General features: G+C 43.2%; 1 protein-coding gene across 4 annotated transcripts in view; it reads right to left on the bottom strand.

Annotated features, from left to right (window-relative positions):
* LOC106573225 (spondin-1) overlaps window positions 1-24,805 on the bottom strand; it is a 137,320-nt gene that overhangs the window by 70,001 nt on the left and 42,514 nt on the right. For all 4 annotated transcript variants that reach the window (XM_014148063.1, XM_045696944.1, XM_014148064.1 and 1 more), the window contains exons 5-7: window positions 15,857-15,930; window positions 15,474-15,596; window positions 13,391-13,539 (exon numbers count right to left, since the gene is read on the bottom strand). In XM_014148063.1, coding sequence (XP_014003538.1) covers window positions 13,391-13,539; window positions 15,474-15,596; window positions 15,857-15,930 — 346 coding nt within the window. The remainder of the gene's footprint in view (window positions 1-13,390; window positions 13,540-15,473; window positions 15,597-15,856; window positions 15,931-24,805) is intronic.

The raw sequence follows: 24,805 nt of genomic DNA, 5'->3' as shown, positions 1-24,805 counted from the left end.
AACTACAGAAAATGTTTGGTTTAGGTTATTGCTGCCAAAGGAGGTCCAACCAGTTTTTAAATCCAAGGGTTCACCTACTTTTTCCACCCTGCACTGTGAATGTTTACACAGTGTGTTCAATAAAGACATGAAAACGTATAATTGTTTCTGTGCTATTAGTTTAAGCAGACTGTGTTTGTCTATTTTTGTGACCTAAATGAAGATCAGATCAAATTTTATGACCAATTTATGCAGAAATCCAGGTATTTACAAAGGGTTCACATGCTGTTTCTTGCCACTGTATGTAGTTGCATTTAACCCTATACAGCATGAAAACATTCGTCACTGTCACAAACATCAGGACATTTAGAATTTATTGTGTAAGCTTTGACAAATGAAGCATGAGTTTACCTCTGGATCTGTGTGTGTGCAGCAACTTTATTCTCTCTTTTGGATTAGCAATGACTGAGAAATCACAGTAATCTAAATACAGATCACATTGTTACGTACTCAGCAAATAAAACAATACACAGATGGAACAGACTGACGATTTCTAAGAAAAACACACCATAGACCAGATAGCAGAAACCTCAAAACGCACTCTCCCAGACACAGCCATGTTGTCAGAGAGACACTCACAGATGCCAAAACACTGATTATCTAACCCTGCTGTCATATCTATGATTTCACTCTAAATATCTTCCTCTTATGGCTTCATCTTTAGAGAGAAATGTTTACAGTATGTAAGCCATTATATGAATGGCCTACATAGAATCATATAAAAAAAAAAAAAAGAACTCTGATGGCCACATTGATATATGATCAAGGAGATGCCATTCCAAAGCAAACAGATGACAGGTATGATGAATGATGTAGACTTAACAGGCCAGGGCACAGCAGTGGATGGATGACAGAAGGGATGAGCATAGAGATCCTATGGAATTTCTAGAGTGGCTATGGCAAACACTCAAAGTTCTAGAATGCTTTAAAAATGGCAGCCATTGTTTAAAAAAAAAATCCATTCATTGTGAAGGATACGCAATAAAATGTGTTACAAATTTTAAGGATGTACAGTATAGATTTTTGTAACACAAAACATCAAGCATACAAACAAACAAACACAAAAACACAGGGTTTTTACATTCAAAGAAATTTGAAAAGCTTAAGAGTATCAATTGGTTTCATTACCGTCTTTTTCTTACAGATCATAGTATTCAATGTGGCAAAGTAATTGTTTAAATCTACAATTAAAAATATTGAATACTATGTTTTTTTTAATGCATTTTATAATCAAATTCATCACATACTTTTGTTAGTGGAGAATCTTGGACTATCAAAAACAAAAAGAACATCAGAAGCTTGCAGATGGATGTCCCGACTGTAGCCAAAATATTCTACCTAAGTCCAGCTGAAAACCCACCCACAACACAGTCACATACACACATTAGGAAAACAAATGCTCAAGAGATTCTGTCCCAGATTGACAAAATGTACATTTCTCATCAACATTTCTAATATATTTACAAATACTTTCGTTGAACAGGTAACACCTTAGTTATTTTAAAGAGTGTTTATCTGACTTTGTTTGTGATCACATATTTGTATGATAAAGTCCATACCTTTAACTAATTTACAACAAAGTTTCTATAATTAATGAATTATTGATTCAAAAAAAAAATAATAGAGACAATTACTATGGCTGAATTTAGAAGTGATGGATCTGTATTGACCACAATTTGTTTCAAAAGGGCTAGAACACCATCTGGTAACACACTGTTTCATATTCCTTTAGTGAGAGAGTGAGCGCATACATTCTAAAAAAATAATTTTATGTATAAAGATGTCCGTCCGAAATGAGAAGCTGACCCACAAGTAAAATGTCCGTTCTAAACCAATGTCCTAAAAATAGTGGCTTGTTTTTATATTTTATGACAAGATTATTCCATATAACATACTTATGAGGGGGAAAATATGTTTGCATAGAAGGGACCAACAATTAAGCACATTTTTCAACTGCATAAGGACACTGCAAAAGGAAACTTAAACCACTAAACTTACTGAAAATAAGATTTGGTATTGTAAACCAAAAGGTTTGGGTCCTTTAAAGTAATGATTTGTCCAATATATATCTTTTCGACTTGGTTAAAAGTAGTAAAGTCCAACACATTAAGAACACACACTATATATACAAAAGTACGTGGACACGCCTTGAAAATTAGTGGGTTCGGCTATTTCAGTCACACCCACTGCTGACAGGTGTATAAAAATCGAGCACACACAGGCGAACATTAGCAGTAGAAAGGCCTTACTTAAGAGCTCTTGACTTTGAACGTGGCAAACAATACCACCTTTCCAGCAAGTCAGTTCGTTAAATTTCGGCGCTGCTAGAGCTGCCCCAGTCAACTGTAAGTGCTGTTATTGTGAAGTGAAAATGTCTAGGAGCAACAACGGCTCAGCCGCGAAGTGGTAGGCCTCACAAGCTCACAGAATGGGACCACAGAGTACTGAAGCGCGTAGCGCATAAAAATCATCTGTTCTTGGTTGCAACACTCACTACCAAGTTCCAAACTGCCTCTGAAAACAACATCAGCACAAGAACTGTCCGTCGGGAACTTAATGAAATGGGTTTCCATGTCCGAGCAGCCACACACAAGCCAAAGATCACCATGCGCAACGCCAAGCATCGTCTGGAGTGGTGTAAAGCTCACCATCATTGGACTCGGGAGCAGTGGAAACGCTTCACCATCTGGCAGTCCGACTAACGAAACTGGGTTTGATGGATGCTACCTGCCGTAATGCCCACTGTAACATTTGGTGGAGGAGGAATAATGGTGCTCCCAACTTCATGGCAACAGTTGGGGGAAGGTCCTCTCCAGTGCACAAAGGGAGGTCCATACAGAAATAGTTTGTCGAGAACGGTGTGTATCAACTTGACTGTCCTGCACAGAGCCCTGACCTCAAACCCATCGAAAACCTTTGGGATGAATAGGAACGCTGACTGTGAGGCCTAATCACGAGGTCTAACCGACCAACATCAGTGCCCGACCTTACTACAGTGAGGGAAAAAAGTATTTGATCCCCTGCTGATTTTGTACGTTTGCCCACTGATAAAGAAATGATCAGTCCATCAATTTAATGGTAGGTTTATTTCAACAGTGAGAGACAGAATAACAACAACAGAAAAACGCATGTCAAAAATGTTATAAAATGATTTGCATTTTAATGAGGGAAATAAGTATTTGACCCCTCTGCAAAACATGACTTAGTACTTGGTGGCAAAACCCTTGTTGGCAATCACAGAGGTCAGACGTTTCATGTAGTTGGCCACCAGGTTTGCACACATCTCAGGAGGGATTTTGTCCCACTCCTCTTTGCAGATCTTCTCCAAGTCATTAAGGTTTCGAGGCTGACGTTTGGCAACTCGAACCTTCAGCTCCCTCCACAGATGTTCTATGGGAATAAGGTCTGGAGACTGGGTAGGCCACTCCAGGACCTTAATGTGCTTCTTCTTGAGCCACTCCTTTGTTGCCTTGGCCATGTGTTTTGGGTCATTGTCATACTGGAATGCCAATCCACGACCCATTTTCAATGCCCTGGTTGATGGAATGAGGTTCTCACCCAAGATTTGACGGTACATGGTCCCGTTCATCGTCCCTTTGATGCGGTGAAGTTGTGCTGTCCCCTTAGCAGAAAAACACCCCCAAAGCATAATGTTTCCACCTCCATGTTTGACAGTGGGGATGGTAGTCTTGGGGTCATAGGCAGCATTCCTCCTCCTCCAAACACAGTGAGTTGAGTTAATGTCAAAGAGCTCCATTTTGGTCTCATTTGACCACAACAGTTTCACCCAGTTGTCCTCTGAATCATTCAGATGTTCATTGGCAAACTTCAGACGGGCATGTATATGTGCTTTCTTGAGCAGGGGGACCTTGCAGGTGCTGCAGGATTTCAGTCCTTCATGGCGTAGTGTGTTACCAATTGTTTTCTTGGTGACTATGGTCCCAGCTGCCTTGAGATCATTGACAAGATCTTCCCGCGTAGTTCTGAGCTGATTTCTCACCGTTCTCATGATCATTGCAACTCCACGTGGTGAGATCTTGCATGGAGCCCCAGGCCGAGGGAGATTGACAGTTCTTTTGTGTTTCTTCCATTTGCGAATTATTGCACCAACTGTTGTCACCTTCTCACCAAGCTGCTTGGCGATGGTCTTGTAACCCATTCCAGCCTTCCTTGTGTAGGTCTACAATCTTGTCCCTGACATCCTTGGAGAGCTCTTTGGTCTTGGCCATGATGGAGAGTTTGGAATCTGATTGATTGATTGCTTCTGTGGACAGGTGTCTTTTATACAGGTAACAAGCTGAGATTAGGAGCACTCCCTTTAAGAGTGTGCTCCTAATCTCAGCTCGTTACCTGTATAAAAGACACCTGGGAGCCAGAAATCTTTCTGATTGAGAGGGGATCATATACTTACTTCCCTCATTAAAATGCAAATCAATTTATAACATTTTTGACATGAGTTTTTCTGGATTTTTTTGTTGTTATTCTATCTCTCACTGTTCAAATAAACATACCATTAAAATTATAGACTGATCATTTCTTTGTCAGTGGGCAATCGTACAAAATCAGCAGGGGATCAAATACTTTTTTCCCCTCACTGTAATGCTTGTGGCTGAATGGAAGCAAGCACCCACAGCAATGTTCCAACATCTAGTGGAAAGCCTTCCCAGAAGAGTTGAGGCTTTTATAGCAGCAAAGGGGGGGGGACAACTCCATATTAATGCCCATTGTGGAATGAGATGTTCGACAAGCAGGTGTCCACATACTTTTGGTCATATGGTTTATTCTTTTTACTTTGTGAGGGTTCCTTTTCCATATAAAGTTATAGAGTGTCTTATCTAATTGGGAGCAAATAGATTTGGGACTGTCAAGACAAGGGAACACATACAGTTGAAGTCGGATGTTTACATACACCTTAGCCAAATACATTTAAACTCAGTTTTACACAATTCCTGACATTTAATTCTAGTAACATTTCCCTGTCTCAGGTCAGTTAGTTAAGATCACCACTTTATTTTAAGAATGTGAAATGTCAGAATAATAGTAGAGAGAATGATTAATTTGAGCTTTTATTTCTTTCATCACATTCCCAGTGGGTCAGAAGTTTACATACACTCAATTAGTATTTGGTAGCATTGCCATTAAAGTGTTTAACTTGGGTCAAACGTTTTGGGTAGCCTTCCACAAGCTTCCCACAATAAGTTGGGTAAATTTTGGCCCTATCCTCCTGACAGAGCTGGTGTAACTGAGTCAGGTTTGTAGGCCTCCTTGCTCGCACACATTTTTCAGTTCTGCCCACAAATGTTCTATAGGGTTGAGGTCAGGGCTTTGTGATGGCCACTCCAATACCTTGATTTTGTTGTCCTTAAGCCATTTTGCCACAACTTTGGAAGTATTCTTGGGGTCATTGTCCATTTGGAAGACCTATTTGCGACCAAGCTTTAACTTCCTGACTGATGTCTTGAGATGTTGCTTCAATATATCCACCAAATTTTCCTCGATCATGATGCCATCTATTTTGTGAAGTGTACCAGTCCCTCCTGCAGCAAAGCAAAGGGGATGGTGTTCTCGGGGTGATGAGAGGTGTTGGGTTTGCGCCAGACATAGCGTTTTCCTTGATGGCCAAAAGTACCTTCTTTCATATGTTTGGGGAGTCTCCCACATGCCTTTTGACAAACACCAAATGTGTTTGCTTATTTTTTCTTTAAGCAATGGCTTTTTGCTGGCCAATCGTCCGTAAAGCCCAGCTCTATGGAGCGTACAGCTTAAAGTGGTCCTACGGACAGATACTCCAATCTCCGCTGTGGAGCTTTGCAGCTCCTTCAGGGTTATCTTTGGTCTCTTTGTTGCCTCTCTGATTAATGCCCTCCTTGCCTGGTCCATGAGTTTTGGTGGGCGGCCCTCTCTTGGCAGGTGTGTTGTGGTGCCATATTCTTTCCATTTTTTTATAATGGATTTAATGGTGCTCCGTTGGATGTTCAAAGTTTCTGATATTTGTTTTTATAACCCAACCCTGATCCGTACTTCTCCACAACTTTGTTCCTGACCTGTTTGGAGAGCTCCTTGGTCTTCATGCTGCCCCTTGCTTAGTGGTATTGCAGACTCTGGGGCCTTTCAGAACAGGTGTATATATACTGAGATCATGTGACAGATCATGTGACACTTAGATTGCAGTTTATTCAACTAATTATGTGACTTCTGAAGGTAATTGGTTGCACCAGATCTGATTTAGGATTCATAGCAAAGGGGGTGAATACATATGCACGCATTACTTTTTTTGAAACAAGTAATTTTTTTCATTTCACTTCACCAATTTGGACTATTTTGTGTATGTCCATTACATGAAATCCAAATAAAAATCAATTTAAATTATAGTTTGTAATGCAACAAAATAGGAAAAACGCCAAGGGGGATGAATACTTTTGCAAGGCACTTGCAGGTGTACAGAGGCCCATTATCAGCAACCATGACTCATGTGTTCCAATGGCACAATGTGTTAGCTAATCCAAGTTTATCATTTTAAAAGGCTAATTGATCTGTATCTGGAGCATCAGCATTTGTGGGTTTGATTACAGGCTCAAAATGGCCAGAAACAAATAACTTTCTTCTGAAACTCGTCAGTCTATCCTTGTGCGGAGAAAGCAAGGCTATTCCATGCGAGACATTTCCAAGAAACTGAAGATCTCTTACAATGCTATGTACTACTCCCTTCACAGAACAGCGCAAACTGGCTCTAACCAGAATAGAAAGAGGAGTGGGAGGCCCTGGTGCAGAACTGAGCAACTGGACAAGCACATTAGAGTGTCTAGTTTGAGAAACAGACACCTCACAAGTCCTCAACTGGCAGCTTCATTAAATAGTACCCGCAAGACACCAGTCTCAACGTCAACAGTGAAGAGGCGACTCCGGGATGCTGGCCTTCTAGGCAGAGTTGCACAGAAATGCCATATCTCAGATTGGCCAATAAAAATAAAATATTAAGATGGGCAATATAACACAGACACTGGACAAAGGAAGATTGGGAAAAAAGTGTTATGGACAGACGAATCTAAGTTTCAGGTGTTCGGATCAGAAAGAAGAACATTCGTGAGATGCAGAAAACATGAAAAGATGCTGGAGGAGTGCGTGACGCCATCTGTCAAGCATGGTTGAGGCAATGTGATGGTCTGGGGGTGCTTTGGTGGTGGTAAAGTGGGAGATTTGTACAGGGTAAAAGGGATCTTGAAGAAGGAAGGCTATCACTCAATTTTGCAATGCCATGCCATACCCTGTGGACAGAGCTTAATTGAAGCCAATTTCCTCCTACAACAGGACAATGACCCAAAGCAGTCAGCTGGGATTCTGTCTATAATGGAGTGGCCAGCACAGTCACTGGATCTCAACCCTTTTGAGTTGTTGTGGGAGCAGCTTGATTGTATGGTACATAAGAAGTGCCCATCAAGCCAATCCAACTTGTGGGAGGTGCTTCAGGAAGCATGGGGTGAAATCTCTTCAGATTACCTCAACAAATTGACAACTAGAATGCCAAAGGTCTGCAAGGCTGTAATTGCTGCAAATTGAGTATTCTTTTAAGTAAGCAAAGGTTGAAGGAAACTATTATTTCAATAAAAAATCCTTATTTATGACCTTGTCAACATTTTGACTATATTTCATATTCATTTTGCGACTCATTCCATGTATGTTTTCATGGAAAACAAGGACATTTCTAAATGACCCCAAACTTTTGAACGGTAGTGTATTTAAACAGACCATAACTGTCTCAATGTTTGTTTTCTTGGAATGATGTGTGTGTTCTAATATTATACAGTTTCTGTACTTGTTGCATTTACAACTTGTCTAAATCCAATCATCAACTGTTTTCAGCCAGTGTATGGCTGTGGATTTCCTGCATTGTTTGTATGGAATGTTGGAAGTTAATAAAAACAATATTGTAATCATTCCGCTTAAACTGGCAGGCTAGCTAGCTAAAAAAAACACACTGGACTCTATTTACGTCTGGCACTAAGGAGAAGCAAGTGTCAAACGCACATTAGATTGCAATTTTTCCATGTAAAAACTGGCACACTTTCCAGCTCTAACGCTAGGTTCGGCAGGTCTCTTGTGCTGAGATGGGAGGTGTGGCAATATTGAGGTGTGTCAAAAACAAGTGCAAAAGTTCAAATTTTATGCAGTGCTAATGGGAAGTTAAGACCCACAAAAAGCAGGTCTCAGTGGTAACGCAGTTGATAATGGCATGGACTTTGACGGTGGAAGCACAGCCTATCCAGCCATGGCGCACAATGCCCATGGAAAAGAGATGTGCCCTTTGTCCCGGTGATTGGTTCCCCCCATTTTGTTTAATTTGATTATAAACCAAGGATAGCCTACCCTTCCCTTAATCAGGGCTGGTTTAGCAGCATTGCAGAGATGCATATTTTATTCTGGCCATTAGCCAAGTAGCCTATGAATAAAGGGGTTTGAAATTACATTTACATTACATTACATTACATTACATTTAAGTCATTTAGCAGACGCTCTTATCCAGAGCGACTTACAAATTGGTGCATTCACCTTATGATATCCAGTGGAACAACCACTTTACAATAGTGCATCTAAATCTTTTAAGGGGGGGGGTTAGAAGGATTACTTTATCCTATCCTAGGTATTCCTTAAAGAGGTGGGGTTTCAGGTGTCTCCGGAAGGTGGTGATTGACTCCGCTGTCCTGGCGTCGTGAGGGAGCTTGTTCCACCATTGGGGTGCCAGAGCAGCGAACAGTTTTGACTGGGCTGAGCGGGAACTGTGCTTCCTCAGAGGTAGGGGGGCCAGCAGGCCAGAGGTGGATGAACGCAGTGCCCTTGTTTGGGTGTAGGGCCTGAAGGTATGGAGGTGCCGTTCCCTTCACAGCTCCGTAGGCAATCACCATGGTCTTGTAGCGGATGCGAGCTTCAACTGGAAGCCAGTGGAGAGAGCGGAGGAGCGGGGTGACGTGAGAGAACTTGGGAAGGTTGAACACCAGACGGGCTGCGCCGTTCTGGATGAGTTGTAGGGGTTTAATGGCACAGGCAGGGAGCCCAGCCAACAGCGAGTTGCAGTAATCCAGACGGGAGATGACAAGTGCCTGGATTAGGACCTGCGCCGCTTCCTGTGTGAGGCAGGGTCGTACTCTGCGAATGTTGTAGAGCATGAACCTACAGGATCGGGTCACCGCCTTGATGTTAGTGGAGAACGACAGGGTGTTGTCCAGGATCACGCCAAGGTTCTTAGCACTCTGGGAGGAGGACACAAGGACGAGTCGGACTGGGCTGACGCACTGGAAGCCTGGTGCGTGGTGCTGGTACTGGACGTGCCAGACTGGGATTTCGCACTTCCGGGTCCGCACGAGAGACAGGAACTGGAAGCACCAGGCCATGGAGGCGCACAGGCGGTCTTGATCTCACCTCCTGCACAACCCTTCCTGGCTGGATGGAACTAGTAGCCCTGTACGAGCGGGGTACTAGTACAGGGCGAACTGGGCTGTGCAGGGGCCTGATGGTTGCCGTGCGTAGAGCGGGGGTAGGGTAGCCTGGTCCTAGGAGGCGTACCGGCGACAAGACGTGCTGCGCAGGCATCCTCCTACCAGGCTGGATGCCCACTCTAGCACGGCATCTGCGAGGGGCTGGAATATCTCGCACCGGACTGTGCGTGCGTATGGGCGAGATTGTGCGCACTTCAGCAAAACACGGCGCCCTCCACTCCATACGCTTCTCCATATTAACACGGGGAGCTGGCTTAGGGCTCACCCTTGGCCCAGCCAAACTACCCGTGTGCCCCCCCCAAACAATTATTGGGGGTGACTCTCGTGCTCTACCTTCCTCCCAGGCAGGTTGTCACAGTAGTCCAGTAATTGTTCCCATGTCCAGTCAATCCTAGATTCCAATACCTCCAGCGACCAGGATGCCATCTCCTCCCAAGCGCGCTGCTTCCTATAGTCCAGACCGTATTCCCTTGACTCCCTTCTCCGCTGCTTGGTCCATTTGTGGTGGGAGATTCTGTCACAGTTGTTGTAATTGCCATTTCTCAGTAGAAATGGTCTACTGAGAGTGCTTTGAAATATTTTAGAGGTTTTTGCCCTCATTCATTTTCATAATTCACATTATACATACTTGCATTTTGCTTGTTCAAGTAGGCTATCCATCCCCATTTTCAATAAGCACACCTCGTCCGTTTTTTGAGAATCTGCCTCGCACATACAATTGACAGGAACCTAGTATTTTGTATAGACGTGCGAATGTTACACATAAAGCAATTTACGATATCATGCTTCTGACCCCATCTTATTTATGAATATTGTTGTTTTAAAAAAACTGATTGCTTGTTTTTCGTTTCATATCGAGCCCTCCATAGGGTACCCTTTCCCTAGGCCTCAGCTACTAAGGCTAGTTTAACAGCAATGCGTCATGTATTTTTTTATCCTGACCTTGCAAAGTAGCCTATCCATAAAAGGTGTTTAAATGGTCTATTCTTCAGAGTGCTATATATCGCTTGCTCAAGTATTCATGACATCTCCAAAGAGCGCATCTCGTCCGGTTACCAAAGCTGCGCTCCTCCAAACATATTTAAATGATTCAGTTCTATAATATGGTATCAATGGCAGGCCTAGGCTATATTTTTCTTTTTGAGAACATGCCTCAAACATAATATAACATTTACAAGAGCTAAGTGTTTTCCATTTTAGGAGACGTGTGATACGTAAAGACATATAGGCTAGGCTCCTTGAAGCAATTTACAACAATGTTGACTGCCAACACTCCAAACATAGGCTTGTGAGCAAACATGTCATTTTAATTTTTTACTGTTGCCAGTACTTGACGATAACGCAAAGACCGTCAATAAGAGGGTCTTATTCAGCTGATGGTTGGATGGCTTTTAAACGCATTCAGAATGAATCAGGGTGTAGCTAGGACCCGAAAACTGAAAGCAGACTACCTCAAATCTAATGTTGAGAATCTGAATAATCCTTACAAAGGTTGGCAAGTAGTGAAAGGTTTGGAGTGCAAAAAAGATGCACAGCTTCCTTAACAACTGCTGGTAGACTCACAGGTAGTAACTGAGAAAACCTCTATTCTGAACTCTTTTAATCAGCATTTTCTTGATGCAGGCAAATTATTTAATAGGGTTAAAAGGTCAAAATGAGCACCCTGTGCACTCCCGAGCACTCCTGCTCCAGGTTCTCTTTCTAACCTTTGTCTCAGAGGTGCATAGAGCCATGAAAGCAATTATCTAAACCTCCGCCTACTACTATTAGCTGCAGACCAGGTTTTAACTGAAAGCGTCTGACATCACTGTGATCTCTATAGTGCCGTTGGCTGGTTTTCACTGACTCTAGGTAGGCTTAAACATTGGCATACCATGACCTTTAAGGCCATTTTGGGAAAACTGCCGCTTTATTTCTGTTCTTTTTCGATAAGGTCAGGAAATAAATAGCAGTTAAGGTCTCACTCCTACTTACTTTAAACGGGTGTTAAAGTCAGAACAGATCAGAAGTGTTAAAAAGGTTGGTTGACACCTGTTACTGAGGAATGTGATTGTCATTAGGACTTCATGCGGGGGTATATATATATAGAGAATTTTGACGTAGACGCACATAAATTACAATTACAGAACATACAAGCGTCTATTGACGTAGACGCACAATTTATGTGCGTCTACGTCAAAATTCTGTTTATGGTGTGTCTATGTCTGTAAATTGTTATGTCTGATATTTGTCTGAAATATTGTTCCCCCCTGCTGCTGTCTTGGTTGGACCAGGTCTCTCTTGAAAAATGTATTTGATCTCAATGAGACTAACCTGGATAAGTAAAGGTTAAATAAAATAAAACAAATAACCTAAAGAACTTGAGACAAAAGCATGTAGTAATAATGCCGATTGGCTTAGCGTCCAAGGCACTGCATCTCAGTGCTAGAGGCGTCACTACAGACCCTGGTTCAATTCCAGGCTGTATCACAACCGGCCGTGATTGGGAGTCCCATAGGGCGGCACACAATTGGCCCAGTGTCATCTGGGTTAGGGTTTGGCTGTCATTGTAAATAAGAATTTGTTCTTAACTGACTTGCCTAGTTAAATAAAAGGTTAAATGTTTTTTTTTGCTTTTTCAAATAAGCCATGGAATGCGTTGATTGGCCAGTGGCCAAGCCCTCGTCACACTTACAACTTGTTTATACATCAAAACCCAGCCCTTTTGAGCCACCGCCAGCTATTGTTCTCATAATTCTGGCTGTGAAAATATAAAAAATATTTCTCACACACCCCCGGACCAATAGACCTACAGCCAGCGCTTAGATTTACCATTGCGTTAGGTTTGTTAAACTAGAGCCCACTGTGCAAATAATCTTCAAATTCATTGTTTTACCCAATATCTTATGACAGCACTGGCTGACTACTGGCTTACCAACTCCCTTACCAAAATGGCTGACCATTTACACTGTCATAAGAAGGTTCATGTCCATTCAAGTATTTGAATTCCTAATTCTATGGATTTGAGAACACTTGTCACTGCCACATCCATAAACAAAGTCATAACACGACCTAAAGACTGCTCTTTGAATTCTGGAAGAATGTGTATTTTATATGGACCATTAACTAATATGTTTCCTGTGTAATTCTATCCCTATTTTATTACCAATTTCAATCAGTAATAGGTGTTTCAAATGTATATTGAGCACATTCCTATGGGTTTAATTCTACTTTGATTGATATCACAGTAATTTATTTTACAACAACAACAATTGAGTAATTGAATTATAAACAGAAAAGTTGAAAGCAGATATTGGTGATTGTGCCCACATCCAGAATCCGTGACAACCAATCATATTTGCTTGTGACAGGAAGTCAAAAAGAACACTATCCTCCATCTGACACTTGTCAACATTCCCATTATTAGTCGGCCCTCACAGCATTGTGGTGAAGAAAGGATCACATGGGTTACGAGCCTTTCCTGTGTGACCTTTAAGATTCTCTGTGAGGCGGCCATCCTTACTCACCTCTCCCTCCATTAGCCATGCCACCGCTCCTCCACAGCCATCCCACAATGCCCCTCTGCATCTCATCTGTCCCTGGCCTCAACACTATTGTTGCCATGTCACCCGAGAGCAGGGAATTAGCACTAAATAGCAGAGCGGTGCAGATCAGCCAATATACAGACTTGTGTGTTTCATTAATATGCCAGAGAGGGCCTTCCATTAACTGATCAACCTTTGACATGCTGTTTCAGAAGCGGAGACAGGCACATTAAGACATCAGAAAGTCAGATCCAAGCCACTTTTTGTCTGAAGATCAGATATTGCGGATCAGCAAACATGAACAGTTCGGAACCCATGATGTTTTTTAGGACCTACCTTCTGTCTTATCTCCTCCTCCATCTTAACTGGAGACCCCAGCTCTGCCACCTGTTTCACCCCTTCGCTGGCGAAGCCACCGTACTCCCACAGGACATAGCTCCTGGAGTGGGACGCCCCGATGAGGGCTGACCAATGATTGGCACGTCCTGTATAGGGTGGTGACAAAGAAACAAAGTCGTCTGCGTGTGTCTGTGTACAGATGTAGGATCTTAATTTGATCACCATGTTGCAGGAGAACTTTCCTGCAATGCAGGAAATGTTAAACTCACAGTGCATTTGAGGTTTAAAAAGGCTAATGAAGTTTGCAATTTCCACTTTGAAATTTAAGACTTGATTTTCCCTTATGAAAAATGTATCAACCCCCTACAAAAATGTGGATGAATTAGAACTCATTTTCTGTTGCTGCAGGACTACTTTCCTGCTGTAGCAAACTGTAGCAAAATTAAGATCCTACATGTGTAGGTGTAGAGGCTGACAGATCGCTCCTGGCTTTAACTGTGTCTGCTGGGCGTGTGAGGCTAACAGCAGAGTGGTGGAGACAGTGTTCATTAGCCATGCATGTGGCTGGAAGGCCACTGTTAGATATACTGTGACAGGCCCGCACTTCCACTGGTGGAGCCCTCATCATTACTGAAAGAGTTGAGGCTGGAATAGACCCAGTCAGACCACACACACACACCAACCAATTTGTACATATCATTTTTTTTACTTACCCTTGAATGTAATTAAGTTTTCCCATGATACGCTTCCCTCCGTGAAAGATTAGATATAAAGCTGGAGGGAAAGGTAAACTATACAGTTCATCTCTTTAAGCCCATCAGGCCTATAGAGAATCCATGTGATGTGCTTTAATGTACCAAAACTTTTTTCTTGTTTCCTGCCAAAAGAGTCTCTTCCCATCTCAAATTATTTATGGCGATTCCCTTTGTAAGCTGTGACTACATAACACTGACTGCAGGGAATATGTGTGTGGTTCGGATCATCAGCTCCAAAAGAGGAGACTGTATCATAACAGTTATCCAATATCATACTGTTTTACTGACTTAGGCTTACTGAAAAGTATTTGTTTAAATCCCAACAACACACAAATAATTTGAGAGAAATCCTCTAAACCAGTGGTTCCAAAGTGGTTTGCCTTGAGGAACTCTCAGGAGTCTAGGAAAACCTTTCCTAATCTTGTTTTTTTTTAACCGTTATAAACATGACCTGTGGAATGCAGTGCCAGTCTGATAAAACATGAAATGGCACATGATTACATCTGTATCGTTGTTTCAAGTCCAGTGCACTCAGGCTGCTGTTATGTTCGTATCATTTTGAGGGGTGCCCATCACGAGCAAACTCATTCGTATGATTTTACTTTGTCTGTGAAAAGAATTAGAACAGGCAAGTCTGATTAGTCCTTGGGCTTAGCTATACTCTGGGCTTAGCTATACTCTGGGTTTAGCTATACTAGCTATACTACAGCCTCTGCCATATAACGAAACAGAGCATGGCTTTGCGTCTGTGGTTGCACCTTTACAGTGCAGAAGGCAGCTCATCTTTAGCCCAAACCGTTCAAAACTAAAGACCTATTTTATCAGAGCTACATGCTTTTCTTTCTGGCTCAAATTGACAGGAAGCTCTTAAAAGGGTACGCACAAATGAACCATCATGAGTAAGAAACTATGAAAACAAACCTTTAAAAAAACGTCACAGACAATAGATGATTTGCAGTATGGATCAGATGAGGTCATTACCACTAAATAAATTAGAAGGGACATTTTAGGTGTGCCACAGAATTTAATATCCCATCAAGGTGTGCCACAGTTCAAAAAAGGTTGGGAACCACTGCTCTAAACTACAGTGTGCTGTTCTTTCGTGCAGTATGTTACTAAAGTCAACAGACAGTCTAAATATGTCCAGGGTAAAATGTAACCTTTTTGTGTTTCTTCCAAAACCACAATATCTTGCTTAATGACTATAAATGGTGCAAATCCTTTCACACTCCAGAGCAAACGGACAGTTGAGCAACAGGTGGGAAGTTGTACAGCAATGTGCAGTGTGCGTGGGTGTACATACATGACTGCAGTGAAGGACTTACTGGGGTAGTCTTTAGGGTGAATCTTCTCCGACCAGTTCCCATAGAAGGTGACTCTGTACTTGGCCGTCCCACAGGCACAGCATTCCGGAGGGGGCTTCTCTGTGGTCTCCCCAAACACAGCCTCTGAAACACACCCACCCACCCACCCACCCACACACACACAACCACCCACCCACACACACGTACGCATGACCCCTCAACCCCACCCACGCACACACCCACACAAAGTGAAGATAAGAATGGTGATCTTGCTTGACCGAATATAATTTCTGAATATGACTACATACAATATCGCCATTATAATCTACTACAGTAACAGACCATATAAAAGCATTGGGCTGTTCCGTGAGAAGTAATATTCGTATAGGACAGATATGCTGTACCTTTCTCACACAGTCTGACAGTGAGGGAACCTTCATCCTGGAAGTAAATGATCCTCTTCTGCACAATGCTGGCCCTGCAGAGGAGAAAGAATAGCATTCCTTCTATTCACTGACAGCACAATGCAATACAGCGCTCATGTTAGCTCACAACTCCCAGGGACGGACGGACGGACGGGGCACACACACACACACACACACACACACACACACACACACAGAGTGCATGAGAAGGAGCCTCGTAATTACCATGCTGATTACCGATGCGCTGTAGCGAAAAATAATGTAAGCTTACGAGACTTCCGGATGGTTTTACAAGGTTACGTGAGGAGTGTAAGAGGCACTGACTGTCTGTTTCCTCTGAGGAGAGGTGGTAAAATCCCCCCCATCAGAGCGCACGCCAGAGGCACTGCCAGACCTGCTCCCCATCAACCTCAGCAGAATACCAATGTGCAGAGAGCCAGACTGAGGCTGATCCTCAGGACAGTCCATCAAATCTCTGACAGATACTGTATGACTACTCTGTCTCACACACTCTACAGCTCGTCTCTCAGGAGAGACTATTCTCGGCAGACAGAAACCTTTTGGGGGCTAAAAGAAAATTGTGATAGTCTCATCAAACCACAGGATCTGAGGCCACGACACGTACAGTGAGGGAAAAAAGTATTTGATCCCCTGCTGATTTTTGTACGTTTGTCCACTGACAAAGAAATGATCAGTCTATAATTTTAATGGTAGGTTTATTTGAACAGGGAGAGACAGAATAACAACAAAAAAATCCAGAAAAACGCATGTCAAAAATGATATAAAATGATTTGCATTTTAATGAGGGAAATAAGTATTTGACCCCCTCTCAATCAGAAAGATTTATGGCTCCCAGGTGTCTTTTATACAGGTAACGAGCTGCGATTAGGAGCACACTCTTAAAGGGAGTGCTCCTAATCTCAGCTTGTTACCTGTATAAAAGACCTATCCACAGAAGCAATCAATCAGATTCCAAACTCTCCACCATGGCCAAGACCAAAGAGCTCTCCAAGGATGTCAGGGACAAGATTGTAGACCTACACAAGGCTGGAATGGGCTACAAGACCATTGCCAAGCAGCTTGGTGAGAAGGTGACAACAGTTGGTGCGATTATTCGCAAATGGAAGAAACACAAAAGAACTGTCAATCTCCCTCGGCCTGGGGCTCCATGCAAGATCTCACCTCGTGGAGTTGCAATGATCATGAGAACGGTGAGGAATCAGCCCAGAACTACACAGGAGGATCTTGTCAATGATCTCAAGGCAGCTGGGACCATAGTCACCAAGAAAACAATTGGTAACACACTACGCCGTGAAGGACTGAAATCCTGCAGCGCCCGCAAGGTCCCCCTGCTCAAGAAAGCACATATCCATGCCCGTCTGAAGTTTGCCAATGAACATCTGAATGATTCAGAGGACAACTGGGTGAAAGTGTTGCGGTCAGATGAGACCAAAATGGAGCTCTTTGGCATCAACTCAACTCGCCGTGTTTGGAGGAGGAGGAATGCTGCCTATGACCCCAAGAACACCATCCTCACCGTCAAACATGGAGGTGGAAACAACATGGTTTGGGGGTGTTTTTCTGCTAAGGGGGCAGGACAACTTCACCGCATTAAAGGGACGATGGACGGGGCCATGTACCGTCAAATCATGGGTGAGTACCTCCATCCCTCAGCCAGGGCATTGAAAATGGGTCGTGGATGGGTATTCCAGCATGACAATGACCCAAAACACACGGCCAAGGCAACAAAGGAGTGGCTCAAGAAGAAGCACATTAAGGTCCTGGAGTGGCCTAGCCAGCCTCCAGACATTAATCCCATAGAAAATCTGTGGAGGGAGCTGAAGGTTCGAGATGCCAAACGTCAGCCTCGAAACCTTAATGACTTGGAGAAGATCTGCAAAGAGGAGTGTGACAAAATCCCTCCTGAGATGTGTGCAAACCTGGTGGCCAACTACAAGAAACGTCTGACATCTGTGATTGCCAACAAAGGTTTTGCCACCAAGTACTAAGTCATGTTTTGCAGAGGGGTCAAATACTTACTTCCCTCATTAAAATACAAATCCTTTTATAACATTTTTGACATGCGTTTTTCTGGATTGTTTTGTCGTTATTCTGTATCTCACTGTTCAAATAAACCTACCATTAAAATTATAGACGGATCATTTCTTTGTCAGGGACAAACGTACAAAATCAGTAGGGGATCAAATACTTTTTCCCCCTCACTGTACATGTGTTTCTCCAAACAGACAAACTCAAGGCCAAACTTTTCTCCACAACTGAATCTTTTGATATATATGCTCAGCCATACAGCTGTTCTAAAGGCCATAGTTACATTGTATGGAGCTCAGCGGGGACTTTGCATGTTATAATACATCATTTTCACTATCATTTCACTTTAAAATGGGGCGGCAGGTAGCCTAGTGGTTAGAGTGTTTGACTAGTAACTCAAAGGTTCGAGATCGAATCCCCGAGCTGACAAGGTAAAAATCTCTCGTTCTGCCCCTGAACAAGGCAGTTAACCCCACTGTTCCTAGGCCGTCATTGAAAATAAGAATTTGTTCTTAACTGACTTGCCTGGTAAAATAACTAACCCAATGTAAATATCTTAACATTTGCTGGCATCAGTAGGTTGCAGTTGGGTAATCTTTGGTTAATATATCCCTGACTTCCATGGCTCTCTCCATGGTTATGTTCTTCACGCCAACGGTTTGGGCTGGGCTTCTGTCCACAACATTAGTTCCTGCGGGAGTGTTTAGGATCCTTTAGTTGTGGTCCCACACACAGGCCTGTGGGCCCTGGCTCCGCATGTCCCCAGTGCTGCTGCCCGCCTGCAATCTCTGTGTCACTGGGGAGAGGGTGGCTATAGTGAGCGGAAGCTCCATGTAGACCTTCATCTCTCGTTCTTCTTCATCTGACTCTCAAACACTGTTTTTTCTTAACCTCACCCTCAAAAAGAGAGTCTGTCTTCTTCAGCAACTCTAAGACACTATTCAGGTCAAACCTCTAAGGGCTTTATATGCAGTGCCCTATGACATAATAGCCGTTGACATTTCAGTATACAAGATAAACTAGCACTAATGGCAGGACTCTGTAGTGTAGAAGGAGGAGCATCGTTTTGGGATCTCAGCTGTTAAATGTGATATTCAGTGGGAGAAGTATTGGATCCTCTTCTAGCAGTAATTTGAGTTCTATTTGATGTTCAGTGGATAGAGTTGGCAGCTGTGTTTCATGGCCTTTGTCTGGCAGGCAGCCCAACGCTCCGGTACGAGGTAGAGAGCTGTATCTCTACTTTGACAGGCAAAGACAAAGTGACAGCAATACGGCGGGATTTGCATAGCAGATGTTTCTCGGTGCAACATTTATTGGAATAATACCAGGACTGCAATAAGCCATCTGTCGTATGGGACGGGAAGATATATTAAAAGTAACTATTGTGGATATAGCTTCAAAAAGCTAGGCAGAGAGGAGTGAGTTACATCTAGCACTAAGTCAGTGAAGCAAAGCACTATTTGCACTGTAAATACAGGGCAGGGGATGGAGAGACAGGATGTGTTAGGGAAAAATCTCTCTTAAATATCTATACAGCAGAGCTTAATTGTTCAGTATTCAAGCACCAATTCGATCTCACCTCAATTTCACATTTCTTAACATAAGAAAGAGCTTTCAGGTGAGTAAGCAATATGCCATGGTAATAGTTATTTAACACCCAATTTCAACTGTTTTTTGAGAATTATTAGGGCTAGGCTGCCTATTCTCCCTTCATGCTAATCATGCAAGTTTGTGTGTGCGTGGGTAGCGCAGCTACTCTAGGAATCCACTGAGGCAACGCCTAGCCGCCTGGCTTCACAACTCATGAAGCCGATGCAATAAAAAGACACTATATCTGATCGTGCTTTTCCTGCCGATTCATTTTAGGTCTGTACCAGCAAGTATCCCCCACAAATGACATGTTCACGAAGACATAAACAATTGAAGATATAGTCGAAACAGTGATGACCTTTTGATCGTTGCAAAATGTGTTGTTTACTCAAGAATTCGTCAGCTAATGTTGAATTGGTCAGCTAAAGGGCATTCGGACTGCTAGCTCACTAGCTGTTGTGACAGTACATTTTTCATTTTTAGCCTGTATAACATGTTTACAGTTAAGAGGCTTATTGATAACAAGTTCATAACATACCTAACAGGTTATGAAATTCATATCCAAATGCAGTTTTATATGTAAGTGCTATTTTCTTGGCTGCCAACTTTCAAAGAAAGAAAATCTCACTCCAAGCTATCTTGAAAATCATTGCCCCCTGACACAACCCCTAGATGTGGGTTTGGGGGTCCTCCCCCAGGAAAATGTTACAGTTTTAAAGCTAATTTCCTGAAATTCTACATATTTTGACATGGCTTAGGACTATGACCAATAAATAAATAAATAAACACACACCACTCGGAAAGTATTCAGACCCCTTGACTTTTCCACATTGTTACGTTATAGACTTATTCTAAAATTGGTAAAATAATACTTTTTTCCCTCAATCTACACACAATACCCTATAATGACAAAGTGAACAGGTTTTTAGAAATGTTAGCAAATTTATTACAAATTTAAAACAGAAATAACTTATTTACATAAATATTCAGACCCTTTGCTATGCTATTAGCTCAGGTGCATCCTGTTTTCATTGATCATCCTTGAAATGTTTCTACAACTTGGAGTCCAGCTGTGGTAAATTCAATTGATTGGGCATGATTTGGAAAGGCACACACCTGTCTATATAACATCCCACAGTTGACGGAGAATGTCAGAGCAAAAAAACAAGCAATGCGGTCGAAGAATTTGTCCATAGAACTCTGAGACAGGATTGTGCCGAGGCACAGATCTGGGGAAGGGTACCAAACATTTTCTGAAGCATTGAAGGTACCCAAGAACACCGTGGCCTCCATCATTCTTAAATGGAAGAAGTTTAGAACCACCAAGATTCTTTCTAGAGCTGGCAGCGTGGCCAAACTGAGAAAACGGAGGAGAAGGGCCTTGGTAAGGGAGGTGACCAGGTCCCCGATGGTCACTCTGACAGAGGTCCAGAGTTCCTCTGTTGAAACGGGAGAACCGTCCAGAAGGACTACCATCTCTGCAGCACTTCACCAATCAGGCCTTTATGGTAGAATGGCCAGACGGAAGCCACTCCTCAGTAAAAGGACAAGAAACAAGATTCTCTGGTCTGATGAAACCAAGATTCTAAAGGCCTGAATGCCTAGTGTCACATCTGGAGGAAACCTGGCACCATCCCTACGGTGAAGCACGGTGGTGGCAGCATCATGCTGTGGGGATGTTTTTCAGTGGCAGGGACTGGGAGACTAGTCAGGATGGAGGCAAAGATGAATGGAGCAATGTACAGGAGAGATCCTTGATGAAAACCTGCTCCAGAGCACTCAGGACCTCAGACTGGGGCAAAAGTTCACCTTCCAACACGACAACAACCCTAAGTACACAGGCAAGACAATGCAGGAGTTGCTTCGGGACAAGTCTCTGAATGTCCTTGAGTGGCCCAGCCAGAGCCTGGACCTGAACCCGATCGAACATCTCTGTAGAGTGCAGGAACGCTCCCCATCCAACCTGACAGAGCTTGAGAGGATCTGCAGAGAAGAATGGGAGAAACTCCCCAAATACAGTTGTGCCAAGCTTGTAGCGTCATACCCAAAAAGACTTGAGGCTGTAATCGCTGCCAAAGGTGCTTCAACAAAGTACTTGTATTAGTATTAGTTGAAGATCCTTGCCATCATCTTATTCTATATAGACAAAATGTAATGTGTTTATGAGTTGTGAGTCCCCCTACCATCTCTGCCTAGGAAGTACACAATACAAAAATGTCATAAAATGATATTTGAGGCCTGGAGCATTTAATATCCAACACTGAAAATGAATATGAGGCTATGTATTTTTGCAGCCATTCATGGACAAAGACATATCAGGACATATCAGGTCTTTGATGTTATGGGGTTATTTTGCGTCCTGGGGCCCTTGTTAAGGTCAACGGAAAAATGAACTTCACTACCAGGATATTTTAGCCATAAACCTGGTTGCGTCTTCCAGGACGCTGAAACTTTGCCACAAGTGGATCTTCCAGCAAGACAATAACCCCAAGCATACATCACAATCCACAAAGAAATGGTTAATTGCCCATAAAAATCAACATTTTGCAATGGCCATCTCAGTCTCCGGACTTGAAACCCATTGAAAAAGTAACATTATGACTAACTTTTGTTCCCTGAAGGAGGGAAACAAGGCAAAACATACTATTGGCTCGCTGTACGATAAGCGTGACAATCGGGTTCATTCCTTCAATTTAATACCGCACTTCACAGAGCACAGGTATGGGTGGAGTGGGGCCAGACAGGTGTTGTACCTTGTTTCCCTCCTTCAGGGAACATCAGTTATAGTCATAACGTTACTTTCCCTTTGTCAGTCAACTTCGGTACACATGCTATGGGGAAATATAATCACGCACCAAGCCGATCCCAATGGGTACTAAATGAACTGGACAATGGAAGACCACCCAGACCTGACCCCACCAGATGTAGCAGCCTGGGTATTATGCACACAATGTGTTGCCTAGCGACTTTCCCCTTTCCCCCTACACTGTGTGTTACACTGGGAGCAGTGACATCCAAGCGATAAAACCTCACAAAAGTGTGTGGTGATGCCCAACTCACCGCAGCACAAATATCTCCTACAGTCAACCCTTTAAACAACGCCCAAGACACTGCCAGACCCCTAGTGGAGTGGGTGCGTACACCGCTAGGTAACCTTTGCCCCTTGCTGCTATATGCCAGAGACATACCCTTTACAATCCAGTGGGAGAGACGCTGCTTAGAGAGCGCCGTGCCGCGACCTGGATTAGCAAAACAGACAAAAAGTTGGTCACAAAACCGAATAGCTCAAAAAGCTAAGGACCTGTAGGACATAGCCATGACTTTCGGGGCAAAGGCCACATTTGGAAGCAACGTCACCTTAGAGTACAGGAAGAGTGTACAGAAGTCCCCAACACATTTAGTTGAAGCCAAAGCCATGAGCAGGGAGGTTTTGTAAGAGAGGATCTTCAGATCCATCAACTCCTGAGGATCAAAGGGGGCCACATACAGTGCTTCCAAAACCAGCGGCAAGTCGCAATGGGAGCGCAATTGGAGTTTCCACGGGTCCCCGCTTAAAAGGCAGATGATCACCATGAACCAAGGCTGCTTGGGCCAACGGGGAGCCACAAGAATCAATGGTAAGCCCTCCCGGCGCACCCAATTCAACGTGGGCTGAATCAGAACCACTGGCGGAATCACGTAAAGGAGTGTTTGAGGCCACTGGTACGCAGGAGCGTCTGTTCCCAGCGGGGCACTCAGGTACCTCATTGAGAAAAATAGATGACACCGTGTTTTCTCGCGTTGCGCAAAGATCTACGTCGGCTCGCCGAGCGACTTAAAGATACGTATACTAAACAAGAGAGCTACCCCAGCAACTCTACCGTGGGGATGCAGAAATAGCTAGTAATAGCTAGCTCACCTCAGAGAGTTAGCCAACCTGGCTAGCACGCTATGTAGCGTTCGTTTAGCTAGCCTCTCGAAAGGTTCACGTAGGACAGGATCATCGAGGGACCGGACCCTTCATCAACAAGTCTGGGAAGAGAGTCAAGCGGTGCTTGCAGTCCATAAGAGCAAACAAATTATATTAAGGATCTGGAAGGATTCTGTATGGAGGAATTGTCTAAGATTCCTCCCAATGTGTTCTCCGATTTATAAAACATTTTAGAAAAAGGCTCAGTGCCATTATCCTCGGAAGGTGAGGTATTGAAAACAGAGCTATACATTTTAACCCCTACCTTTTTGAGAAATATATTACTTTCCTTCTCTGAGCAATTGAATATAAATTCCTTATTTTTGTTAGCATACAATATACAGTAGCTCAGTATTTGAATCATTTATTATATATAGAGTCATTTTTCCTCATTTTTATCAAGGGTGTCAATCATTTCAAACCCCACTGTAGGACTGTCTGTTGCCTTTTCGTTGTCACAGCCCCCTAGAGTTTAGGCTCAATAACAAACATGAAACGAGGGGACCAGGCTAATTCAAGTGTGGATTAAAATCGACTTTAGCACATGATGTCAAAAGGCAACATTCTGTATATGGGACGGGAGTAACAGCAACCTAATTTGTTGACAACATTATACAAGACAACAGTGCTACCATGCTGCTCTTTCTACAGTTTTATAAACTCAGAGGAGAACATTCTCTCTCTCCATTCAGCTGCGTCTGCTCCACTCTATCCTTGAGGGCCGTTTCTTTAAAAAGTGCATCCAATCCTTTTGATGACCTTACATACCTAGACAAATAATTTGCTTCAATGTGCCGCGGTTCACAGTTCTGTGGCAGGACATGGCCATGTTTAGTATGAAAATATTCTCGAAAGTTGCAGATAGAAATACCACAAATAGAGCCGACGTGATTACTTATTCTACATGAGAGAGATGCATGTTTAACTCGTGAGGCACAGTTGAAAAGTTAAAGCACTGACTATACAATTGGACTAATTCGAAAAATAAGAGCAGTACTTTTTTTAACCAGCTTTTTCTCCCCAATTTCATGATTCCGATCTTGTCTCGTCACTGCAACTCCCCAACAGGCTTGGGAGAGGTGATGTTTGTCAGCCTGCAGGAGCCCGGTCCACCACAAGGTGTCGCTAGAGTGCGATGAGCCAAGTAAAGCCCCCCCGGCCAAACGCTCCCCTAACCCAGACGACGCTGGGCCAATTGTGCGCCGTCCTATGGGACTTCCAGTCATTGATCGAACCCCAGGCTGTAGTGCGATGCAGTGCCTTAGACCACTGCGCCACTCGGGAGGCCAAAAAGCAGCACTTTTTAAAGCATGAGGTGTGGTATGTGAGCGTGAGATGAG

Source organism: Salmo salar, chromosome ssa16, assembly GCF_905237065.1.
Source record: "Salmo salar chromosome ssa16, Ssal_v3.1, whole genome shotgun sequence".
Taxonomy (NCBI): Eukaryota; Metazoa; Chordata; class Actinopteri; order Salmoniformes; family Salmonidae; genus Salmo; species Salmo salar.
This window is presented reverse-complemented; position numbering and strand designations above follow the sequence as displayed.